General features: G+C 40.1%; 3 protein-coding genes across 6 annotated transcripts in view; 1 reads left to right on the top strand and 2 right to left on the bottom strand.

Annotated features, from left to right (window-relative positions):
* The window catches only part of LOC309477880 (uncharacterized protein), a 70,848-nt gene that overhangs the window by 18,318 nt on the left and 29,207 nt on the right, over positions 1 to 23,323 (bottom strand). The gene's annotated exons all lie outside the window — the stretch shown is intronic.
* Positions 8,316 to 12,289, bottom strand: LOC309477507 (uncharacterized protein; the record flags this gene model as incomplete). Its single annotated transcript, XM_082140786.1, has 3 exons — positions 11,520 to 12,289; positions 8,751 to 9,248; positions 8,316 to 8,401 (listed from the first exon to the last, which is right to left on the bottom strand). Exons 1-3 carry the CDS (start codon positions 11,662 to 11,664, stop codon positions 8,316 to 8,318), a joined length of 729 nt encoding a protein of 242 aa, XP_081996912.1. The 5' UTR covers positions 11,665 to 12,289.
* On the top strand, positions 12,321 to 21,724 carry LOC309477944 (steroid receptor RNA activator 1-like). 3 transcript variants are annotated; one of them, XM_082141467.1, is made up of 8 exons: positions 12,321 to 12,414; positions 13,647 to 13,763; positions 15,567 to 15,775; positions 18,407 to 18,484; positions 18,754 to 20,482; positions 20,577 to 20,695; positions 20,781 to 20,999; positions 21,221 to 21,724. In XM_082141467.1, exons 1-5 carry the CDS (start codon positions 12,390 to 12,392, stop codon positions 19,000 to 19,002), a joined length of 678 nt encoding a protein of 225 aa, XP_081997593.1. In that variant the 5' UTR covers positions 12,321 to 12,389; the 3' UTR covers positions 19,003 to 20,482; positions 20,577 to 20,695; positions 20,781 to 20,999; positions 21,221 to 21,724. The 3 variants fall into 3 exon arrangements, with proteins under 3 accessions (XP_081997593.1, XP_081997595.1, XP_081997594.1); XM_082141469.1 differs by having other exon boundaries at positions 20,211 to 20,482; positions 20,577 to 20,999; positions 21,221 to 21,720; XM_082141468.1 differs by lacking the exons at positions 18,754 to 20,482; positions 20,577 to 20,695; positions 20,781 to 20,999; positions 21,221 to 21,724 and adding an exon at positions 18,572 to 18,652.

The following is a 23,323-nucleotide window of genomic DNA, read 5'->3' as shown; positions in this document are numbered from 1 at the left end:
ACGCGCAAGCTAAGCACCGCCCCCTTTTGACGTGATCAACATCTCGTCTCGAGCACTTTTTTCATCATTATTTATTTTTTGGGACAAATATGCGTAGAAATAGGCAAAAATATAAGCTATACCTGGAACCTCAAAGTAAGACAAAGATACCTCGCCAGACACTGTGTCGAATGTCGATATGACAGGCCAGGTGTTGATGTTGACGAGGAAGAGAGCCAAACAGCCAATGAAACAGGTACCGTAGTCACGCTTATTATCCAGTAGGATTGTCCCGATTATTTGAATACATTTGATTATTAAAAATGTAAATAAACGCTAGTACATAGGACGGAGGTGATCCAGCAAAGTCTGACATACTTACTGAAGAATAACTTTTGATTTTTAATAGACAAATAAATAAATAAAAACACAGAGAAAAGGAGAAGAATTCAAAAAAATAAGCATGGAAACAGGCAGCTACAGAGTCAGATGAAGTACAATTATTCACAGTCCCTCTTGCTGTCAGTGCAATGTCATGATTGTAACATAACTGTAACATTATTGTCAGAATGGTCCAGAAAGTGAAGCAGCCACGATAACACTCAACTCCATATGCAAATTATCTGAACTGATGACAGATGAGTACAGTAGTGAGGTAGACGTTGTACCAGGCTCAAGCAGACCTTCAGAAACACATGTGAGTACTAGTTTAGCTTGTTCTAATAAACATTTATAATGTGTACACTATAGTCACAAGTTTGACTGAAATGTTTCTCTTGACATTAAAAACCTTTTGATCTAATTTGTTACAGTATTTATTAATCTTTGTTAACAAAAGTTTATAAAAATACAACTGTTTCATGATTGTTACATAGATGTCATGATTGTTACATAGATTTCATGACTGTAACACGGATGTCATGATTGTAACATAACTATAACATTATTGTCAGAATGGTCAATGGAAAACAGCTGAACTGATGACAGATGAGTACAGTAGTGAGGTAGACATTGCACCAGGCTCAAGTCTGTACTTTAAAAAATATATAACTATGAACCTACGTGCATATGTGTATGAGCAGACCTACACACAACAATACCTTTAACAGAGATGTTGCTTTTTTAAAGGCATGCAGTGGAACAGAGTCAGAGTCTGAGATAGACCATAGGACAGGCAGCACGAAGCAGAACACTACTGATCCCCTGTCAATGATTGGCCTACAGCCTGACATGGACACTGCTTTGACTGCCATAGGAACTACCACAAAAGCTGAGGCCATGCTCATGATTATGAGCCATGCAGCAAAGCATAAAATAACTGGTTGCCAGTTACATGATTTACTGCAGTTGATCAATAATTGTTTAGGCAAGTGGTTGTACCTCGATCCAAGTATCTTTTTTACAGAGTGTTTAAAAACAGTTGTGAGGGAGTAGAATTTCAGTTCTACTGCGAAAAATGTTACTTCAACATAGGAACAGTCCAGGAAATCAGTGAAAAACAAATTGATGAATGTGGATCATGTGGCAGCACTTTTGATTCTGGTTCTATGAATGGAGGTAACTTCTTTATCAATGTTTACATTTACATTTACATTTAGTCATTTAGCAGACGCCTTTATCCAAAGCGACTTACAAATTAGGACTAAATTCAGCGAGTCATCATAAAGAGGCAAAAGCAACAACAACGCAGGAAGTGCTCAAAATACGAAGTTCAGGTATTATTCAGAGTAGCATAAGCCTGATAAGTGATGTTTCAAAGGGAAAGGAATTTTTTTTATTATTATTATTTTTTTATAAGGTTAAGTGCTCACGGAAGAGATTGGTTTTCAGCTTTTTTTTTAATGTTGTCAGGGATTCTGCATTCCGGATGAGGGTGGGGAGAGCGTTCCACCAGCATGGAACTGTGAATGAGAATGTTCTGGAAAGTGATTTTGTGGCTTTCTGTGATGGAACCACGAGACGTCGCTCGTTGACCGATCGTAGGTGTCTGGTAGGGATGTAGACTCGTAGGAGTGAGTGAAAGTAGGAGGGAGCTGAGCCTGTGATAGTTCTGTAAGCAAGCGTCAGTGCCTTGAACTTGATGCGAGCAGCTAGAGGTAGCCAGTGCAGAGAGATGAACAGAGGAGTGACGTGGGCCCTCTTGGGCTCGTTGAAGACAAGACGAGCTGCAGCATTCTGGATCATCTGTAGGGGTTTGGTCGCACATGCTGGGAGTCCAGCCAGAAGGGCATTGCAGTAGTCAAGCCTAGAGATGACCAGGGCCTGGACGATAAGTTGTGTTGCATGCTCAGTTAGGAAAGGCCTGATCTTCCTGATGTTGTGCAGTGCAAACCTGCATGATCGAGCTGTCTTTGAAATGTGATCTGTGAAGGTCAGCTGGTCATCAAACGTTACTCCAAGATTTCTGACCGATCTTGATGGGGTGATTAATGATGACTCTAGCTGGATGGTGAAGTCGTGCTGTAGAGATGGATTGGCAGGGAGGACGAGAAGCTCAGTCTTTGCCAGGTTGAGCTGCAGGTGATGTTCCTTCATCCATGTGGAGATGTCCGCCAGACAGCTTGAGACCCGTGCAGCTACTGTGGGATCATCTGGTTGAAAGGAGAGGAAGAGCTGTGTGTCATCAGCATAGCAGTGGTAGGAAAAACCGTGTGCCTGTATGATGTGTCCCAGTGATGTGGTGTAGATGGAGAAGAGGAGGGGACCAAGAACTGAACCCTGGGGAACCCCTGTGGTCAGCTGATGTGCTCTGGATACCTCACCTCTCCATGCGACCTTGAAGGACCTACCTGTGAGATAGGACTCAAACCAGTGGAGTGAAGTTCCTGTGATGCCCAGTGATGAGAGGGTGGACAGAAGGATCTGATGATTCACCGTGTCGAAGGCAGCAGACAGATCCAGGAGAATGAGGACTGAAGATTTGGAAGCAGCTTTTGCGATCCGTAGGGCTTCTGTGACTGACAGTAATGCAGTCTCAGTTGAATGTCCTTTCTTGAAGCCAGATTGGTTGACATCCAGCTGGTTGTTTAGAGACAAGAAGGATGTTAGTTGGTTGAAGACAGCTCTTTCAAGTGTCTTCGCAATGAATGGTAGGAGAGAGATAGGTCTGTAATTCTCTACAAATGATGTGTTTAGCGTTGGTTTTTTGAGCAGTGGAGTAACCCGAGCCTGCTTGAATGCTGTAGGGAAGGTGCCAGTGTGGAGGGATGAGTTGATGATGTGTGTGAGTGATGGTAGAAGTGTGGGAGAGATGGCTTGTAGAAGGTGTGAGGGGATGGGGTCAAGCGGGCAGGTGGTAGGGTGACTGGAGAGGAGAAGTGTAGATACTTCTTCCTCGGTTAGCGAAGAAAAGGAGGACAGAGGGGTATTGGCTGTGGAAGGGGTCGGTCTGGGTTCCTGTGTGTGTGGAGCTGAGAACTGACTGCTGATAGCTGTTGTTTTGTTGGTGAAGAAGGTCGCAAAATCGTCAGCAGTTAAGGAGGAGGCGGGAGGTGGTGGAGGTGGACAGAGGAGAGAGTTGAATGTCTTGAAGAGTAATCGTGTGTTGGAGGAGCTGTTGATCTTTTTGTGGAAGTATGAAGATTTTGCAGCACGAACATCAGCAGAAAAGGAGGAGAGGAGAGATTGATACATACTCAGGTCAGATGCGTCTTTTGATTTGTGCCATTTCCTCTCCGCTGCCCTGAGTTCGGTCCGGTGTTCCCGAAGAACCTCAGATAACCAGGGGTTAGAGGGAGTAGCGCGTGCTGGCCTGGAGGAGAGAGGGCAGATAATGTCTAGAGAAGAGATTAGAGTGGAGCATAAGGTGTCCGTTGCGGTATTCACATCCAGAGATGAGAATTGTGAGGGTGGGGGAAGAGAGGATGATACGGCAGAGGAAAGATGGGAGGGGGAAAGTGAGCGCAGGTTTCGTCTGAAAGTGACTGGTGGTGGGGGTGGTGGTGCAGGGGTAGAGAGTTGTAGACTGAAAGTAATGAGGAAATGATCTGAAACGTGGAGAGGTGTCACCAGGATGTTTTCTGTGGTGCAGTTGCGTGTGTAAACCAGGTCCAGTTGGTTGCCTGATTTGTGAGTAGCTGTGGTGATGAGTCGTTTGAGATCGAAAGAGGCTAGGAGAGAGGTGAAGTCTGTTGCATGTGGCTTTTCGAGATGAATGTTGAAGTCACCGAAGACTAGAAGTGGGGTGCCGTCCTCAGGGAAAGTGGACAGCAGCACATCCAGCTCATCTACAAAGTTACCCAGCTGACCTGGGGGGCGATAAATGACTACAATATGGATTTTAATGGGAGTTGTAAGTGTAATAGCATGATATTCAAATGAGTTGTTGTTGCATAGAGAAGAGAGCGTGGAGTATTTGCAATTGTTAGAAACGAGAAGCACTGTACCCCCACCTCTCCCAGACTGGCGAGGGGAGTGGGAGAAGGAGAAATTGCTAGAGAGAGCAGCAGGGGTTGCTGAGTCTTCTGGACGAATCCAGGTCTCAGTCAGCCCCAAGATACTAAGAGTAGAATGAGATGCAAAGGCTGGAATGAAGTCAGCTTTATTGACTGCTGACTGACAATTCCATAGACCCACGGAAAGAGAGAGAGGAGGATGTGAGGATGTGAGGATGGGACGCAGATTGGCAGTATTGCGCTGCCTATTGCGCGTGATGAAAGGACGGTGCCGAGAGATAACAGGAATGTATTGAAAGCACATGTTGATTGAGGTGAACAATAAGGTAAGTAGAAGGAAGAGAAAGGGAAGAGGAGATACTTAAGTGCCTTTCTGGTGTCCTTGCTCGGTGGAGTCGCGCAGGTAGAGTCGCTGTTCCTCTTGCCCCACAAATTCAGACTCTGCTTGAAAGCACAGAAGCAAGTGCCCATTTGAATTATAGGTTTGATAGGCAAAAGAGTCATAATGAGATGTTGTCAGACATCTATGATGGGGAGAAGTACAGACATTCGTCTGGCCCAAATCAGATCCTCTCAGATTCTCACAACCTATCATACATATTCAACTCAGATGGAAGCCCTGTGTTTAATTCTTCAAAGTTCTCTATATTGCCCATCCACATAATGTTCAATGAGCTTCCCCCTGAACTTAGGTTTAAGAATGTATTGCTTGCTGGCCTTTGGTTTGGGCCAAAAGAGCCTGTGATGGAAATCTTTCTCAAGTCATTTGTGGACCAGGCCAAGACCCTAGCTGACACTGGTGTCACATGGCATAAAGAAGGGTCTGTTATTAACAGCAAAATAGTTGGCCTCTGTTGTAGTGTTGATTCCAAAGCGAGACCGCTGATGCAAAACACTACCCAGTTTAATGGATATCATGGCTGCGGATTCTGTCTGCATCCTGGGAAGCTGGTTGATAGGGTAGTAAAGTATCCAGTTTCAGAAGAAGAATATTGTGACAGAACAAATGAGGAAATGGTTAGGGATATGGAGTTGGCTGTAGAAGGTGGGACAAATATTAGGGGCGTAAAGGGTCCTTCTCCACTAATCAACTTGCCATACTTTGATGTTGTCTGGGGTTTTGTCCCAGACTACATGCATGCAGTCTTACTGGGGGTTTCAAGACAGATTACTAGACTCCTGGTTGAAACTTCTTCATCCACACAGCCATATTATGTAGGCAGACCTGCCACTTTGAGAGAGATCGATGCTAGAATTGTTGGTATCCAACCTCCACACCTGATTACTCGACTGCCTAGAGGGTTGTCAGATAGGGTGCACTGGAAAGCCTCTGAGTGGCAATCCTGGCTCCTGTTCTACAGCCTACCATGTCTTGAAGGACTTCTTCCCCAAAAGTACTTGCAACATCTTGGCCTACTTGTATCAGCCATTTATCTGCTACTGAAGGATGAACTAAAACCTTGTGAAATCAACAGAGCTGAGATCTTGTTGCTTGACTTCATGTTCAGGTTTCAGATTTTATATGGCGAGTCACAGATGACATTTAACATTCACCTTCTCAGTCATCTTGCCAAGTCAGTCAAGTTGTGGGGCCCATTGTGGACACATTCTGCATTTCCTTTCGAGAATGCAAATGGCAAACTCCTGACTTTGGTAAAAGGAACAAAAGGAGTGGCTAATCAGATAGTTACCAAGTTTCTTCTGTTTAGATCAATTCCTTACTTCTCATCCAAGTACACAGTGAAAGAAGAGGTGTTACGGTTCTGTTCTGATTTGAACAAGTACCCAAGGGTCCAAAATACTGTCAAATGTGACAATACTACGCTACTTGACAATGGGAGCGTGCATGTTGTTACACAAGAAGAACGGGCTGCCTTCTGTGCCTCTCGCGTGTGCATACCTGATGAAGTTGTAGTGCACAAGCGCATGATCAAAGGTGGTCTGGTGTATACTAGCAGAGACTACACCCTATCTCAGAGACGAGATGAAAGCTATGTGAAACTAACAGATGGAACATGTGGGGTAATCGATAAAATTATTTATTTCTCTGACACGGATGATCACATAGCATTATTATTAACAACATTTAAGGTAGCTCCAGTATTTCCACTACCACAACCTTGTGGTTTTGTTCCACACATTTCCATTGTGCAATGCTGGGAATCATCCAAGACAGAATTAGTTCCTGTTAGTTGCCTTCAGGGTAAATGCATGTGTATCAAAGTGGAAGACAAACTATACATTTGCAGTTTTCCAAACATTTTTGAGAGGGACTAGGACAAACCCTTGCCAGACGCGTGTGTGTGTTTGGCTGATGTTAAGTCAAGTTATGTTATCTCAAGATGTTTTGTATGTACAAGTGCTTGTAAGTAAAATGCAGTATGTATGGCAACAAACGTAAATGGCAGGTAAATGTTCTTGAGCCATTCTTGAGCCATTCTTTTTCTGTACTATTTTGGCTTTCATAAAATATTATATTTGATTCACTCCTTTTTATCTTTATCTTTAAAGCAACCTGATGTAAGCGTTTTAAATAACTAGTTCGGCATAGTCTTGCGGCTGGTCATCCAATATCACGCCAAGATTTCTGACCGACCTTGATGGGGTGATTGATGATGATTCTAGCTGGAAAGTGAAGTCGTGCTGTAGAGACGGATTGGCAGGGAGGACGAGAAGCTCAGTCTTTGCCAGGTTGAGCTGCAGGTTATGTTCCTTCATCCATGTCGAGATGTCCGCCAGACAGCTTGAGATCCGTGCAGCTACTGTGGGATCATCTGGTTGAAATGAGAAGAAGAGCTGTGTGTCATCAGCATAGCAGTGGTAGGAGTATTGAAAGCACATGTTGAGTAAGGTGAAAATAAGATAAAAGTGGGAAAGGAAAGGGAGAAGGAGATACTTAAGTGCCTTTCTGGTGTCCTTGCTCGGTGGAGTCGCGCAGGTAGAGTCGATGGTAGCTGCTGGTAGGCAGTACTTAAGTGCAATAAAACTGCAATCATTTTCACTCGCTGTTGTTAAAGTCGAAACGTGTCTAAATAAAATAAAATTAGAAAGTTAAAAATGAAAAGTAAGCAGAGATTCGAGGATAGGTTTACCTCGAGTCAAGTAGAACACTGAACAACGGGAGAACGGGGTATTTCAGAAGAAACAACTAGCGCGCTCTTGCCGTCTCCACCAACTGACCGCTTGTCCGCTGGTTATGAACTGAATCCCTTTATTTATATCTTTCAAACAGTTGCTGTCTCGGCCCAGTAATTAAAGCAAATAACTCGAGAATGGGCTGGTAGGCAGTACTTAAGTGCAATAAAACTGCAATCATTTTCACTCGCTGTTGTTAAAGTCGAAACGTGTCTAAATAAAATAAAATTCAACTGACTGCTTGTCCCGCTTGTCCTTTACGTATAGTGGCGGGCAATAGCCAAGTATTTTAGGCTATTTGATTTTTTTTTCATTTGGAGAAACGTTTGATTTGACCTACTCCAAAACATAAACAAAAATAATAATACAAAAGTCATTTTTAAATATATTTTTGTTGTAATAATTGTAAAAAAATAATCTGCATCTAGCCTATTAACTATGTGTACATTAAATCATTATCATCAAACCAAAGAAAACACTAAATTTATTGGAGTCTTAATGGTTCATACTGGTGTCCAGTACAACATGTAACCTTGCCAAAGGTGTTTTATTGGTCCTTAATGGTATCCAATAGAAAAAAGATGCCACCAATAGAAGAAAGCAAATTACCAATAGAGACCCACTAGAACCATTACAGTTTCCATTAAAACCAATACAGACAAATAGACAAAACATGCCACCAATAGAAGAAAACAAATTACCAATAGAGACCCACTAGAACCATTACGGTTTCCATTAAAACCAATACAGTTTCCAATACAACCATTAAAACCATTAGCAATTCTGTAATGGTTTCTATTGTTTTTTTCAGCAGGTTCGAACTCCCTTATAATCACTGCGATCGCCTCTGGATTTCAGTTTCCGTCCCACTTCATAAAGAGATTCAAATGATCCTGAAAAACACACGTTAGCATGTTAATATACAGCATGAGACTGAACTCCAGCAGCAAACACACCTGAGATCAGGTGAGGAACCGACAGGAGTAGAGATTAAAACTAAAGCCAGAAGCATATTTTTGACTCGAGCGGGTCTGTCGGCCTGGACTCGAGCGGGTCTGTCGGCCTGGACTCGAGCGGGTCTGTCGGCCTGGACTCGAGCGGGGCGGGTCTGTCGGCCTGGTCTCGAGCGGGTCTGTCGGCCCGGTCTCGAGCGGGTCTGTCGGCCCGGACTCGAGCGGGTCTGTCGGCCTGGACTCGAGCGGGTCTGTCGGCCTGGTCTCGAGCGGGTCTGTCGGCCTGGACTCGAGCGGGTCTGTCGGCCTGGTCTCGAGCGGGTCTGTCGGCCTGGTCTCGAGCGGGTCTGTCGGCCTGGACTCGAGCGGGTCTGTCGGCCCGGACTCGAGCGGGTCTGTCGGCCCGGACTCGAGCGGGTCTGTCGGCCTGGACTCGAGCGGGTCTGTCGGCCTGGACTCGAGCGGGGCGGGTCTGTCGGCCTGGTCTCGAGCGGGTCTGTCGGCCTGGTCTCGAGCGGGTCTGTCGGCCTGGACTCGAGCGGGTCTGTCGGCCTGGACTCGAGCGGGTCTGTCGGTCTGGTCTCGAGTGGGTCTGTCGGCCTGGTCTCGAGCGGGTCTGTAGGCCTGGACTCGAGCGGGTCTGTCGGCTCGACACTGGGTGTGTGTGGAAGCTCCTGCGACGGCACAAAAGCACACACTTGGGTTTCGTTGGTTTGGAAGAGACGTTTCCCAGCATTCCACACTCTCGAGACGCCAGCACGGAAACTCATCCATCTTGATTGCTTTTCTGCAAACAACAATATTGATTAGAAACATGTGTTTTATTAGCACAGATTACAGCTGAGTGATTGTCCTCATGTACAGCTGCTTTATGTTGCTAGATCAAAACAAATGGGGGAAAACATTTGTGAAAAAGGATGTTTTATTCATATGTTGAATGAAGTGGTGCTCTGTAGTGGACACCGGGACTAAGTTGTTTGAAAATAAAATTATAATTTTTTTAGGATTCATTTATTTTTCATTCACCAATCAATTTTTAGGTTTTAGGATTATTTATTTTTTTACCAAACTTTATATAATTCATACATGAATTGATATGCCATTTTACTTTATGCAATATGAGGCTAAAATGGCCATAAATGTCATTCCCATTGTTGTATTACTAATTTATTAAATGTTTAATTTAGGTTGCAACAGTAAAAGTTGAGTACATTGAAGTTAGCATTTTAAGATTCAGTTATGATGATTATATCAAGAGATCCCTGCCAGTCCTGTTCTCTAATTGCTGAGACGACTCTCACCCTCACCCTTTGTCTTTATGCATTTCCTGACCATTAAGCTCAATGTACAGCTGTGCTTTTGTCTCTATGATAATGTAAATGTATGGGCAATCTAGTCAGGCTGATTGGATTAGCATATATGCGTTTGAATAGTTATGCTGATTGGATTGAGACTGGTAACACGCTGGAGTCTAGGGCGGTTCCTTAACCTGTATACTTAATTTACATGCTTTGTTCAACCTCAATGTAAATCCCTCCCCCTAAATGTATATAAAAGTGCAAGGCAACTTTCTTTAGATTAGACTTGATGATGATGAACTACAGACTTGATGAACTACAGACATGGAAGAATAAATCTCTTCTGCTTATAAAATCCATCTCAAGTCTCCTGGTTTCTGCTTCGATGAAGGAATAAAAGTTTCCAACACCATTCATTAAAATATATCGATACACTGTATCGAATTTGCATATTTATGTGTTCTTGTTGACTTTTACTATCCCATGGGGAAATTTTGTTGTAATGAGTTTCAACATGCGTACACAGAAAAAAACAAATAATGTATATAAATATGAAAACACAAAAACACATGTTAAAAATCACAAACTCAATGACAAAAGCAGAAGCAATTCCCCACTCGTCACTGAGAGCCGCTCATTAAACTCTACAAAAAAGAAAGAAAAAGAAAAACCCACTATCTTTCATTGAAACATTTTACTGCCTGTGACAGGAAAGATTTCCCCCCCAATTTGTCATCCTAAATCTCAGACCGGATGGTAATCTCTCTAACTCATTAAACTGAGTACGCCTATGGTCCGATAGGATCTTCATGGCTTTGCTGAGGAATCTGGTTTGGTAAATTAGGGCAACATGTAATGAAAAAAAAAAAGTGTAATAATGATATTGATTCTTTTAGACAAATATTAGGTAGGGTTACAGTAGATACATGTTAATAGATAGCCTAAAGGTTAAAAATAACAACTCAAATATAAATATAATGCGTTTTTTATTATAATAATAACGTAATAATATTTAAATGATATAAGGAAAAATATTATATGTTAATAAGGTGCAACTTCTATTTAATTCAAGTGCTTAAGTGCATGAGTCCATATTACAATTTAGAGTAATCTGTTATCAGAGGAAACTGTGCATTTCAGAAATGTACATATAGTCACAGTTAGCTACAAATGTTTTAATTTAAACAATGTAATAATTTAATGCAGAAACAATGAGCTCATTGAAGTAATGAATACTTGTTAGTTAACAAATGATTGTGACATTTAGAAAATATAGCATTGGTGCCAAATTTAGCTAAATATTCTCTATAGCAATGTTAACGTGCTATGATCATTAAATGGCTTTCCTGGGGTAAACATAACGCTATGTGTCATATGTTCTCCAGCTGTTTTATTGACCATTTCCACGGGTGAAAAACACTGAATGATCGACATTCTGTATGAGGCCGAAACATTTCGGTAAGTTGTAGCCTACTGTATCTTTCAACACACCTATCGTTCAATCGTGTTTATTTACTATTAACTAGTAGTAGTAAGAGTAAGACATGATCGGTTCACGTGCGTCCTCATATTTACAAGCGCCAAAACTGTATTGTTTGAATTTCTCAATAAAATTGACAGAATTTGAGAGGTTAATTTTAATTTGTTTCATATCAAAAGTGTGTGTGTGTGTGTGTGTGTGTGTGTGTGTGTGTGTGTGTGTGTGTGTGTGTGTGTGTGTGTGTGTGTGTGTGTGTGTGTGTGTGTGTGTGTGAAAGCACCTGGGGTGTTGTTCTCCCACGCGACTCTAGGGAGAGCAGGAGCTTCACTCTCCTCTGCTGTGTTTCTCTCCTCAACAGCGCCACTCAGCGGCTCCTCCGACACTGAACTGCAGATCTCCTCATCCATTTGGAAGCATACAGACATCGTGCCTCTGCAGATCCTGTACTTATCACTGTTTTGTGAACAGCATTTATTTAAAATAGAATATTTTCTAACATTATAAATGTCTTTACTGTAACTTTTGATCAGTTTAACTCATCCTTGATGAATAAAAGTATTGATTTATTTTATTTATTTCCCCCCAAAATAAAATTAAAATTCTTACTGATCCCAAACTTTTGAAGGGTAGTGTTTAATGTTACAAAAGCTTTAGATTTCAGATAAATGCTGTTCTTTTGAACTTTCTATTCATCATAGCATCATGAAATAAAAATGTAAATAACTGTTTTCAACATTGATAATCATAAATGTTTCTTGAGCATCAAATCATCATATTAGAATGATTTCTGAAGGATCATGTGACACTGAAGACTGGAGTAATGATGCTGAAAATTCAGCTTTGATCACAGGAATAAATTACACTTTAAAATATATTAAAATAGAAAACAGTCATTTTAAATTGTCATAATATTTCGCAATATTACTGTTTTTATTGATTTATTTATTGTTTTTTATCAAATAAATGCAGCCTTGGTGAGCAGAAGATACTTCTTTTAAAAACATAAAAAAAATCTTACTGACCCCAAACCTTTGAACGGTAGTTTATATATATATATATTAATTGGTGACTTTTATTTTGCCTTTGTTAATGCTGAGTTGTTGCTGAGCTCACACGAATCTTCACACAGTGCTGGAGTCTCTAGGCTGCTATGAGTGATCGGTTTGTTAAACCAGGTAAGATAGAAATAATAGGACATGTATTTATAACCATATAATTTTTATGGATGGATTGGAGCACCGCCCACACTCAGTTAATATTGGATGAGGAAATATTTGTTGGTCAGCAGTCTCTGCTGATTCAGCCCAGCACCAAGTCTTCATCGTCCAGCACCTTTGTCACAGATGATCTCTTCCAGCAAATTACTAGTGGTTTTCCTGACTAATAAAACAAACAGACAGAGGAAACCCAAATTGTGGTTTAAAGAAGAAACAAACCCACACACAACTGCACAACTCACTAAAAATAATCTTGAAACTAGCCACTCAGCATTTTCACTGGCCACAATTGTGACATCAATACCATGGGGGAAAACTGCGATATAGATATTTTTAATATTATCTCATAATTTGGGAGCAGGTTTATTAGGCTGCTGTCACTTTAAGAGCTGACGCACGGATCCATTATACTGTTACACATGCGTTTTCTTTCTCAACTGTTAATGTTCACTTAAAACTGACTGTGTTTACAGGCCTTGGCCTGTGGATCCCTCAGCTCTTTCCCTTTGAGTTTAATGGCACAATCATTTCATGTTTAGTTTCATTTTCTTAGAATAGAATAGAAAACTTTTCTGCTTATTTCCTAGTCTTGGTTTTCTTTGCCACTGTTTTTTAGTTAATTATCTAGTTTTCTAGTTAATTATTAGTTGCCATGGTTTCTGATTAGTGCTCACCTGTTCCCTATTTCTTTAATGATCTTCCTCTTGTGTATTTAAGCCCTTAGTTTCCCTCAGTTCATGGCATGTTTTTCTGACACGGAAAGCTGATCCTCGCTTTCCCATGTGTGTAGCCTATATAAGTCAGTGATTGACACAATTTTTTTTTTGCTTAAACTTTGATGTGTATCATCTCAATTTATTATTAAGTCAACACAACAAAAGATGTGATGGGCTAATCGTCACAGAACACACATGTAAAAAGGCATGCATTTTTTTTAATCATTCATAAAATGTACGTTTATATCGTCGCAAGTGGCTATCTCGGCAAAACATTTAATAACTCGCAAATTAATATTTTTTGACTGTTTTATGTGCAGTCTGGATCCCTGCTTATTCAGTGCAGAAGAAGAATAAATGACCTTAGGGTTCATGATTGTGAGACACCAGGATCAGTGTACACTAAGTCTTGTTTTCACTCTCTGTTGTGGAAAATCATGTAATGTTGCTCAAATAATGTTGCTTTCTTCTCAGGCAATCAGGAGCATGGATGGAACGACCCACCACAGTTTTCCTACGGCCTGCAGAAGGATCCAGGAGGACCGAAGCGAAAAATTCTCAACAAGAGGGTACATGCGCCCCAACTTACAGGTCAAGCTTATCCCCCTGATGAAACCTTCTCTTGATTCACCTCTTCACATGTTTGCAACAAATGACTAATTGTATTTTTTGCCAAACTATTATACTGTATGGATTGTGTCATCTTTTCTTGGCCTTTGATTTGATAAAAAAATATATATTATAACTAATTCATCACAAAGTTGTCTGTTTATTCTTGCTTAATAATATTATAGGTGCTATTAATCTCAATGAATCCCACTTTACATTAAAATCCGTGGGTCAGTCCATCTCATTGTTTGTATAATAAATCATTTAAATAATATTTTGTAAAAAAAATTAATTTGCAAATTCTTCCCAGTTCTTATTTTAATTTTACTCGGTTTAACCACAATGGCCATCTTCGTGTCACGGCGCACAACAAAGTTTGATTATACAGGTGTTAACGGACACCTCTTGAAACACAAACTGTTCTAGAGCATGTTACAAGGTACATGTACATTAAAGGCACATACATTTTATCTTGTGGAACTTATTACACGTATGACTCTTTGGCCTTTCAAGGATTAAGAGGATTTTTTTAATACCATTACAGCTCAAATTAGCATAAATGTAAAGTGGTTTATTATAGGGCCACATTCTGGATGAATTGAAAAAACAATTGGCATCTGTAAGCACTTTTACCACAGACAATACATAGTAAATACCAAATTTACAAGTGTAGGGATGAGAAATGAGATGAGGTAATTAAAGTTTTTAAAGCTACACATTGTTTTTAGTTGATTCTTGATTCTTATATTTCATTTGTAAGTGTAACCATGAATACAAAAATGAAACTGAGGGGGCACAAATCAGATCTGAGGGGGCAATGCCCCCTTTTGCCCCCTTGTGGCGCCGGGCCTTGAGTCGCCAAGGAAGCGAAAGAGAGAATTAAAACGTCAACGCGACAGGCAAATCAGCAAGACCAAAGTCAATACTGGAGTAACTTTTCCCAGATGGAAAGAGCTCATGAGGAGCAAAGTTTTTAAAACGGACACCGAAGTTGCCTGCTTTCTTCTCGACAGGTAATTCAGCCTATTTGTGTAAATTCGAAGTTTTATAGTTGCTTGTCTAACCAAAGCATGGTTGTGCATAACGCCAGAACGACTTCTAGTATAACTTGCGTTACTTTTCCTCGCGTCAATGGTGAAAAAGTATTGTTTACCTTGTAACATGAATCTGTGCTGCGACGGATCACAGGTGATAGTTTTAAAGGCGCAATTGGACGAAGTTGAACTGGAAGCCATGTTAATTTTGGAATAATACGGCCACCGTAGGAGTTAAAACGCCCTCGAAATTGAAAGGAACAGAACCTAATATTCACTGGGTAGTCATATACAATTTCACCGCTAGATGGGGGAAATAATCACAGTGTAGCTTTAAGTGTAATTCAACTGCAACTGTAACTTCACAACACTACAACACAAAACTAATTATAATCTGTTGTACCACTTTATCTCAATGGTCTACTTTAGAGATTCTACTAACTATAAGAAACGTTGCAACTACATATCAACTAGCAGTCATTAGAGTATTAGCAGACTGTCTGCTTAATATCTAATAACTCTTTATCGTGATGCTCCCCAATAGTAATTAAGTAACACTTTATTTTGATGCTCCTCAACAGACATTCTACTGGCTTTAAGTAACTTTACAACTACAAGTCAACCTTATTCTGCAAACCCGAACTCTACCGGTCTACTAATACTCTAATGACATTTAGTTAGACAAGTTACTTATAACTAGTAGAATGTCTAACCTAATAAAGCGTAATATTGATTATTTATGCCCCTGTAGGTCCAGGATCAGAGATGCAATCGACACCAGTAGCGGGGATTACGCCTCCCCGGGGAATAAATCCTCCTCCGATGGACATCATCACTCCTCCTTCCATGAGTCCCAGAATCCCTTCAGATATAACAGCAGAGCTGGAGACAGAGCCATGCATTGAGGATGTGCAAGAGCCGCTGTATTGGGCGTTGAATGCATGTAGACACACTGTGAAGGTAAAGTCATTGTGTGAAATATGGAAAATAAAGTTCAGAGCATAAACCAATGGGAGACTGGCAGAATGGGAAAAAATGGAGTAAAGTAACTAAGAAATATTTTTGGTTCTTCACCAGGGCTTGACATTAATACCCGCCAACCTGGCAAATGTGTGTGTACTTCAGCAGTGGAGTGTAACGCAGTCTCTCCTAGACACTTTGTATATAATATATACATTTTTCAATTGTAGTCTTTTAAAAAGGCATCTGAAATGATAAACTAAGTGCAATGTAGTGTTGTCAAAAATATAAATATTTTTTTTATGCATATCGATACTGAAATATCTGAAACGCTTCCAATACTCATTATCCACAGAATAGATACATGATACCAGCTGTTCTCTCTCTCTCTCTCTCTCTCTCTCTCTCATCTCTCCGACAGTAAGTGACACACAAACCCGCCTCCATTCACTCACTCGTTTCATTTGCTCCGGATGAATATTGTTGCTGTTACAGGGCTTAAATTTCACCATGGGAATGCATATATTGTGCATAATTTTACTCATTCCTGCAGTTTTTGTTCACAACCAAAGTTCGCGCACATAAACCCGCCTCTCAGCACTAAATTGAGTTATTTTTACACTGTCAGTTATGTTTTAAAGGGGACATATCATGCTAAATCCACTTTTTTAGCCCTTAAATGCATTTTGTTGTATATTTGGAGTGTTTAGAAGTACAGAAAAGTTGAAATAATTCTCTTCAGGTGCTTCGTTGATATCTTTATATTCTGTTTTGGTCATATTTTGCAACCTGTTTGGATTTTTCTATTCTCTATTACGTTTTTTGAACAATTACGTCACAGTATTTGCAGCGGAACTGCCACATAAGGACATTGACTCCCGGCCCAACACTTCCAGCAATCCGCCATTTTGATTTCTCGCTGCGATTTTGTAGTCCAAGCTCAAGGATGCAAAAGTTACGAGAGGATAAGTCAAAATGTTCGGTTGTTGGATGTAGTAACCCACACCCGCTTCATTACACCGTCTCCCAGCATCAGAACCTCTTCGAAGTGCCTGGTTGAGTTTTATTTTTCACGGAAATGTACCCACATCTGTGGGTAAAGTCATTTTTGTGTGCGCGAAGCACTTCGAGGACAACTACTTCAGCAACCTCCGCCAGTATAAAGAAGGATTTGCCGATAGACTTCGTCTGATTGAGGGGTCAATTCCTTCTATCTTTGGAGACGACGAACAGAACACTTCGGTAAGCTGTAAATAATGTTAAAAAAGTAAAGTACTTCTTAAAACACACGGTGGTCATGGTTTAGCAGTACCTTTGTCTTTTTTTAGTTTTTTTTGTTTGAGTACATGTCTATAGCAGAATTACTGTTGTTGAGTGTCATGACTAGGAATGGGAATTGAGAACCGGTTCTAAGTTTTATGAACAATCGATATTGTATGCCCTCGACGTTAACGCCCGCCTAAGCGATTTTTTTTTTTTTGTTGTCCCGCCAAAGTCTTATTTGATGGGTGAGTAATGTAGATGAACTGCTGCGCTTGTGACAGGGCGCATGTTTAACTGAAAGAACGAGCAGAGAGAGAGAGACCCGGTCGCGCACACACTCTCTCTCTTTCAGGCGAAAGTGTAAAACAGGCAGTATTGTAGTACGTTAGTGGGCATGGATAGAGAAGTTAATGTAAATACAGTAACACACCATTGCGTTACATCCATATGAAGACGTTGTTCTGCAGGTTCGTCGTCTTCATTTTCATCTCGCTCCGTGTCCAACTCTGGCTCGAACATGTAAGGCTGGATGGACAAGTCTTCCGTTGTTGACATTTTGTTAATAACGTGTGAATAAAAAGTTTCTGTGCCGCTAGATAATCGTATCTCTGCTATCAAACTACAAAAATGGCCGAACGGGGTGGAGTTGAACCGAGTGTCACCTCTGCAATCTGGAGAGGGGGCGGGGTATGAAGTGTCTCATTTGCATTTAAAGAGACCGCACCAAAACGAGTTGCTCTCAGACGCACATCAGAAAAGGGGTAGAAAAGGGGCCTGTGGAGCTATAATAATGAGGAATTCAGACCCAAGCATTGCAGTTCCGCTTTATATAGACCACAAATGTATGATTTATATGTAAAAAGGAACAATTTAAAAGCATGATAATGTCCCCTTTAAAGTAAAGATAAAGAACACTTCACCTTATATTAATCATGTTTCAGATGCTGTTTTCATAGATGCCAACATTAGTGTCACATGGTCATGACTAACCAGCTCTCTCTCTCCTTGATAAAATGTGTACAGAATGCAGTGATCTGATTAGCCAGTGCCTAACCCTGGATCCAACTAAACGCCCGACGTTAGAGCAGATCTTACAACATGAGTGGATTAGAAATGATCTACTGTAGGATGGAGAACTTCAGGAGATTCACTCGATCAGTGATTACAGGTGTGAGGAAGTGTAACAGACAGAGTAGGATTATTAGCATTTGTCTTCAATTCTGGATTATTTGTAGTGAGGTTTTCAAATTTTTGTTCATTGTAATGTTCTTTTTATAGTCAAGTCACCTTCATTTATATATATATTAGTATATTATTTTCACCAATTGTGCCACTTAATGATTTTTTTTAATTAATTTTTTTCAGTAGTTTCTGACTCTAAACACGCTGAAGAAGAGAAGGCTGAGTTCAGAAGGAAGCTCCAGACCTGGTTTCCTGGCATTGAAGGTAAGAATTACATTTACATTTATGCATTTGGCAGACGCTTTTATCCAAAGTGACTTACATTGCATTATCCTATACATTTATACATAGGTATGTGCAATCCCCTGGGATCGAACCCACAACCTTGTGTTGTTAACGCAATGCTCTTACCACTGAGCTACAGGAAAGAACATCAGCCAGTGCCACAACAACAAAAGATACTGTTTTCTTTTAGATTATTAATATATTATTTCCACCAATTGTATCTTAATTATTATTGTTCATTTCACCAGTATCTGAATCTAAACCAAGTGAAGAAGAGAAGGCTGACTTTAAGAGAAAACACAAGACTTGGTTTCCTGACCTCAGAGATAAAAACTTCAGCCAGGGCCGCAACTACCATAGACACTAAGTTTCCTTTCGTGGTCACACCGAGTTACGTCCTGACGACCAATGGGGTTTCGCTTAGAAAGCCTCTCACCTTCGACGAGTACAAAACGAGCCAATGGCAAGGAACTCCGCCCCACCTCGTGGGTATATAATAATAATAATAATAATAGAAAAATAATAACTTTATTTTTATATAGCGCCTTTAAAGCAGCTTCTCAAGGCGCTTTACATAATAGAACAAACAAATTTAAAATACAACACACAAGAGAGAAAAATAAAATAAGAAATAAAGATAAAATAAAATAAATAAAAAAGTCAAGTAAAAGCTAACCTAAAAAAAAATTGTTTTTAAATGAGATTTGAAATTACTTAGAGTCTGTGCATCTCTGATATTTGGAGGGAGTGCATTCCAAAGCCTAGGAGCGTAGGATGAGAAAGCCCTGTCCCGCAACCGAGTCTGTGGGACTGCCAATAGACCAACTTGTGAGGAGCGTAAATGACGCTTGGGTATGTATAAAGTTAAAAGCGCAGACACATACTGAGGTGCCAGACCATGCAGTGCCTTATATGTGAGCATAAGGATTTTAAAATCAACTCGGAACCTGACCGGGAGCCAGTGCAAAGACTTTAAAACCGGTGTAATATGCTAATTTCTCCTGATTCCAGATCCTAGCAGAAGCATTTTGTACACGTTGTAGTTTAAGTGTGGTTTTAGGAACCCCAGCAAGAAGTGCATTGCAATAGTCAATGCAGGAAAAAACAAAGGTATTAATAAGCCTTTCAGTCACTGAGAGGGATCACATAGAGCGGAGTCTAGCAATATTTCTGAGATGAAAAAAGGAGTTCTTAACAATGTACCGCACATGAGAGTCAAAGGACAGACTGGAATCAAATATAACTCCCAAGTTTTTTAATTTAGTCTGTGCCTCCAAATCAGAGCCATTTATGTTTAAAATTATCGTGAAGCTGATGAGGGGTGCCGATAAGCAAGACCTCAGTCTATATAAGGAAGTACGCTGGCAACATGCAAATATGTTTTCACCATATGTTTGCCCGCCGCTGCCTCCACCCAGCCGTCGGCACAGAATCCTCAGCTTGCTTGCACGCATTTCCTTGCCATTGGCTCGTTTTATAATACTCGAAGGCTTTCTGAGCGAAACCCCATTCGTCGTCACAACGTAACGTCTCCGTTCCCTACTCAGGGAACATACATAACCGAGACGATTTCTCTTAAACATTTAGGATACTCGTTAATTTTTTTTTTTTTTTTTTAAATAAATTCTTGAACGTAAAAATGTGTTCTCTCTTAATATTGATTATTTCCATCAATTGTGTCTTAATGATTTTTTTATTCCTCCAGTATCTGATGTTATGGTAAGAATGATGGAAGACCAGGGCGGGATGCAGTTTACAGTCTTTAATGAATAAAGGAAATAGTCCTCAATGAATAATTAGAACACAAATCACAGGCATTAATCAGAGCCAGAACCGAAACTGCCAGAAGACTGGATCTTAGGAAAACAACATAAACTTCCACGAGGACGGAGACCTGGGACCTCGAGATGCTTTCAGCCAGTCAGGAATAGTGAAGACAGCAGAGAGGGTGAACAGCCGTGAGCAGGAGCTGAACAGGTACTCTGCAAACAGACACAGCTGGATAATACACAGTCTGATGGCAGTATCACTCACAGTAGAATAAATGACATCACTCTTCACTCGGATACAGACAGGACTGGGATACGAGCACAGACGGTTCTCACGTGAGGTCATTGAATAATCCGACAACAAGACAGGGCTAGGAAGAGGGAATAAGAAGCTGAGACAATCAAGAGGAAAAGGGAACAGGTGAGGAGATAGGAACGAAAGGGGAAACAGCTGTAAGAGATAATGAGTGGAGGAGAGGATGTGTGTGAGTGAGTGTGCGAGTGAGTGAGTGTGTGAGTGAGTGTGTGACCACAAGAGGGAGACAGAAAAAGAGGAAAAAACCCAGGATCATGACATCTGACTCTAAACCAAGTGAAGAAGAGAAAGCTGAATTCAAGAGAAAACGCAAGCCTTGGTTTCCTGACCTCTGAGGTAAAAACTTCAGCTAAGGCTGAAACCACCATAGACATTGAGAGGGACCCACATTTCCCCCCAGATATTCAGGGTAATTGTAGAAAATGATCTCTTATTATGATCAATTATTTTCAGATTTATTAAAAACAAACAAACACGGTCTTCAACTAAGCTACTTTGTTTGTTATCCTCAATTTAGAATACTTTGTATATTTCAGTAAAATTCATAGACCCCTCATGGTAAAACAAGTGAAGTGATATGTCTTTTTGATGTCAGCTTATTAAACCTGATTATGTCTATTTCCTCAAAAGGAAAATGTAGGTGCAAGTCAGCGAAGTCCATGTAAAAAGCGGAGCATGCCTAAGGATACCAGCGAATCAACAAGGGAACGAAGCATCACCAACATTTGTACTTTGTAAAATGAACTGAATAAAAAAATGAAACTATGTATTTATTAGGACGATACACATGAATTAACAATGGTGTTTACATTTAAAGCCAAAATAGCTCATTTTCATGTATAAATATACTATATTCTCTGTATTATAAATATACATTGAAGATAAACAGAGTATGCATGTATTTCCCGATTCGGTTTTATTTGATTTATATCATATTTTGTTTAATTATAAATATGCATAAAGTGAAGATAATCATAGTATGCATGTGTTGCCTGAACAACATATTAAAGTCACCATGAAATGGACAATTGGACAATTCTTGTTTTTATTGAATATTGCAATAAAGAAATAATAATTTATTATAAATGATTTATCCATGCACATCATATATATATATATATTAATGTGCCCTCGTCCCAAGGACGCAATTCTGAGAACCGCTTAGAGAAAACTGCATTGTATATACACACATACACTCAAAAAAATATTTAACCCCAAAAGTTAAAACTTATGTATTTCGATTACATGTCAATTTTCCATCCAATTTAATCACATAAATCCAACGTAAAAGTTAACATTTTATTTAAGCTTCACCATCATGTTCAGTTGATGTGAATGAATTAAATAATGGTTATGTGAACTAATGAACTGTGATTCAAGATTGTGTATTAATTAAACTTTACTCATTTCAAATAAATAGTTATTACTTGCTTTATATAACTATCTTACATTTCATTAATTCTATTGAATAAACTGTCAAACACGTTAAATTTTCAGACATTTATTGTGTGCAATTTGCTGCCCAAGTCAAAAGCATGATCCAGTCTGACAAAAGAAACAAATAATGACATAATACAGCACTTTACAAATTAATGCAACAGTTTTATGCATCCTCCCAAACTGTACTTTCTGTGGTTATTACTCATGTTACACTTTTTCGTTTAAAACCTGTGTGCCAAGTAACAGGGATCCAAATTTCAGGGATCAGACATTCTTTTCACATTTTTAAGGTAAACATTTTGACATCACTGCATAGTACAGTAATCAGTTTGTGCCTTCTTCTGATCTGAAATTTCAAACATGAATGTAATTGGTACCATGCATCTTCATAAATATTTGTAAAACAAATAAACAATCAGGACATTGGATAACAAATAATACAAAATGAACACATACCCATCTTCCTTAAAAAAAATTTTTTAAACATATAACACGTTTTCACAATTCAACATTTAGGCAAGAACAAAGTGTCCTACTCACTGCCTCAGCTGCCTGATCAAGCTATCCATGGAGTATGCTGCATACCTAAAGAAGATCTCCACCAAGAATGTCCAATCTTAGTTTTGGTGGTGGATTATTGCTGAACTCTGTGTAAGCTCTCTGAAGCTGAATTTCAGCAGAACACAGGAAAAAAAAAAAAATCTGAGGCAAAGAACTGTTCTTGACTATAACAGTCTCGGCTCTGCTGCAAAAGTCAACAGCACAAGGGCTAACATCTCTCGTGTCAAGAGTATCAGAGCTACAAAAGCATGAATGGTGCATTAGGTGCAGTCTCTTGCATGCTGGAGTTAGTGTCATCAGTCCGTCGAAAAATTCCTTTCAGGGCATCACTGTCTTAAAAGTTTTTAAAGTTCTTAATCTCCCTTCAGTTGTTGGAAACATCTAGGCAAGAAGTAAATGTGCTATTCACTTAAACATTGTCCCTGAACCTTTGGGGAAAGCTTGCTGCCATCCAAATTCATCATAACCTTTTGAAAGAATTCAAACATGAATTTGAGACTCTGAGGGTAGCTTAAGTTGAGAGCGTAGATCAGTCCGAACAGCATTAGCAATCCAAAGGAAACACTCTTTCAGGGCTGTAGCCGCTGCACACCCTATATCACTAGTCCAACATCCTCTGGCTCGTCCTCAGCGCAGCACCTTCTTTACCAATCACAAAAAGCCCCAGATACCCCTTTTCCACCAAGGCAGAGCTGGTGCTGGTTCGGAGCCAGAGCCTAGTTTCAAATCGGT

Source organism: Leuciscus leuciscus (genome assembly GCF_965113295.1).
Source record: "Leuciscus leuciscus genome assembly, chromosome: 16".
Classification (NCBI taxonomy): Eukaryota; Metazoa; Chordata; class Actinopteri; order Cypriniformes; family Leuciscidae; genus Leuciscus; species Leuciscus leuciscus.
This window is presented reverse-complemented; position numbering and strand designations above follow the sequence as displayed.

What these genes read in the sequence shown, in the direction of transcription:
- LOC309477944 (XM_082141467.1), top strand. Translation starts at nt 12,390, where the DNA reads ATGAGTGATCGGTTTGTTAAACCAG. An exon ending in TGATCGGTTTGTTAAACCAG is followed by an intron (nt 12,415 to 13,646) that starts GTAAGATAGAAA and finishes CTTTCTTCTCAG; the next exon opens with GCAATCAGGAGCATGGATGG. An exon ending in CTGGTTTCCTGGCATTGAAG is followed by an intron (nt 18,485 to 18,753) that starts GTAAGAATTACA and finishes TCATTTCACCAG; the next exon opens with TATCTGAATCTAAACCAAGT.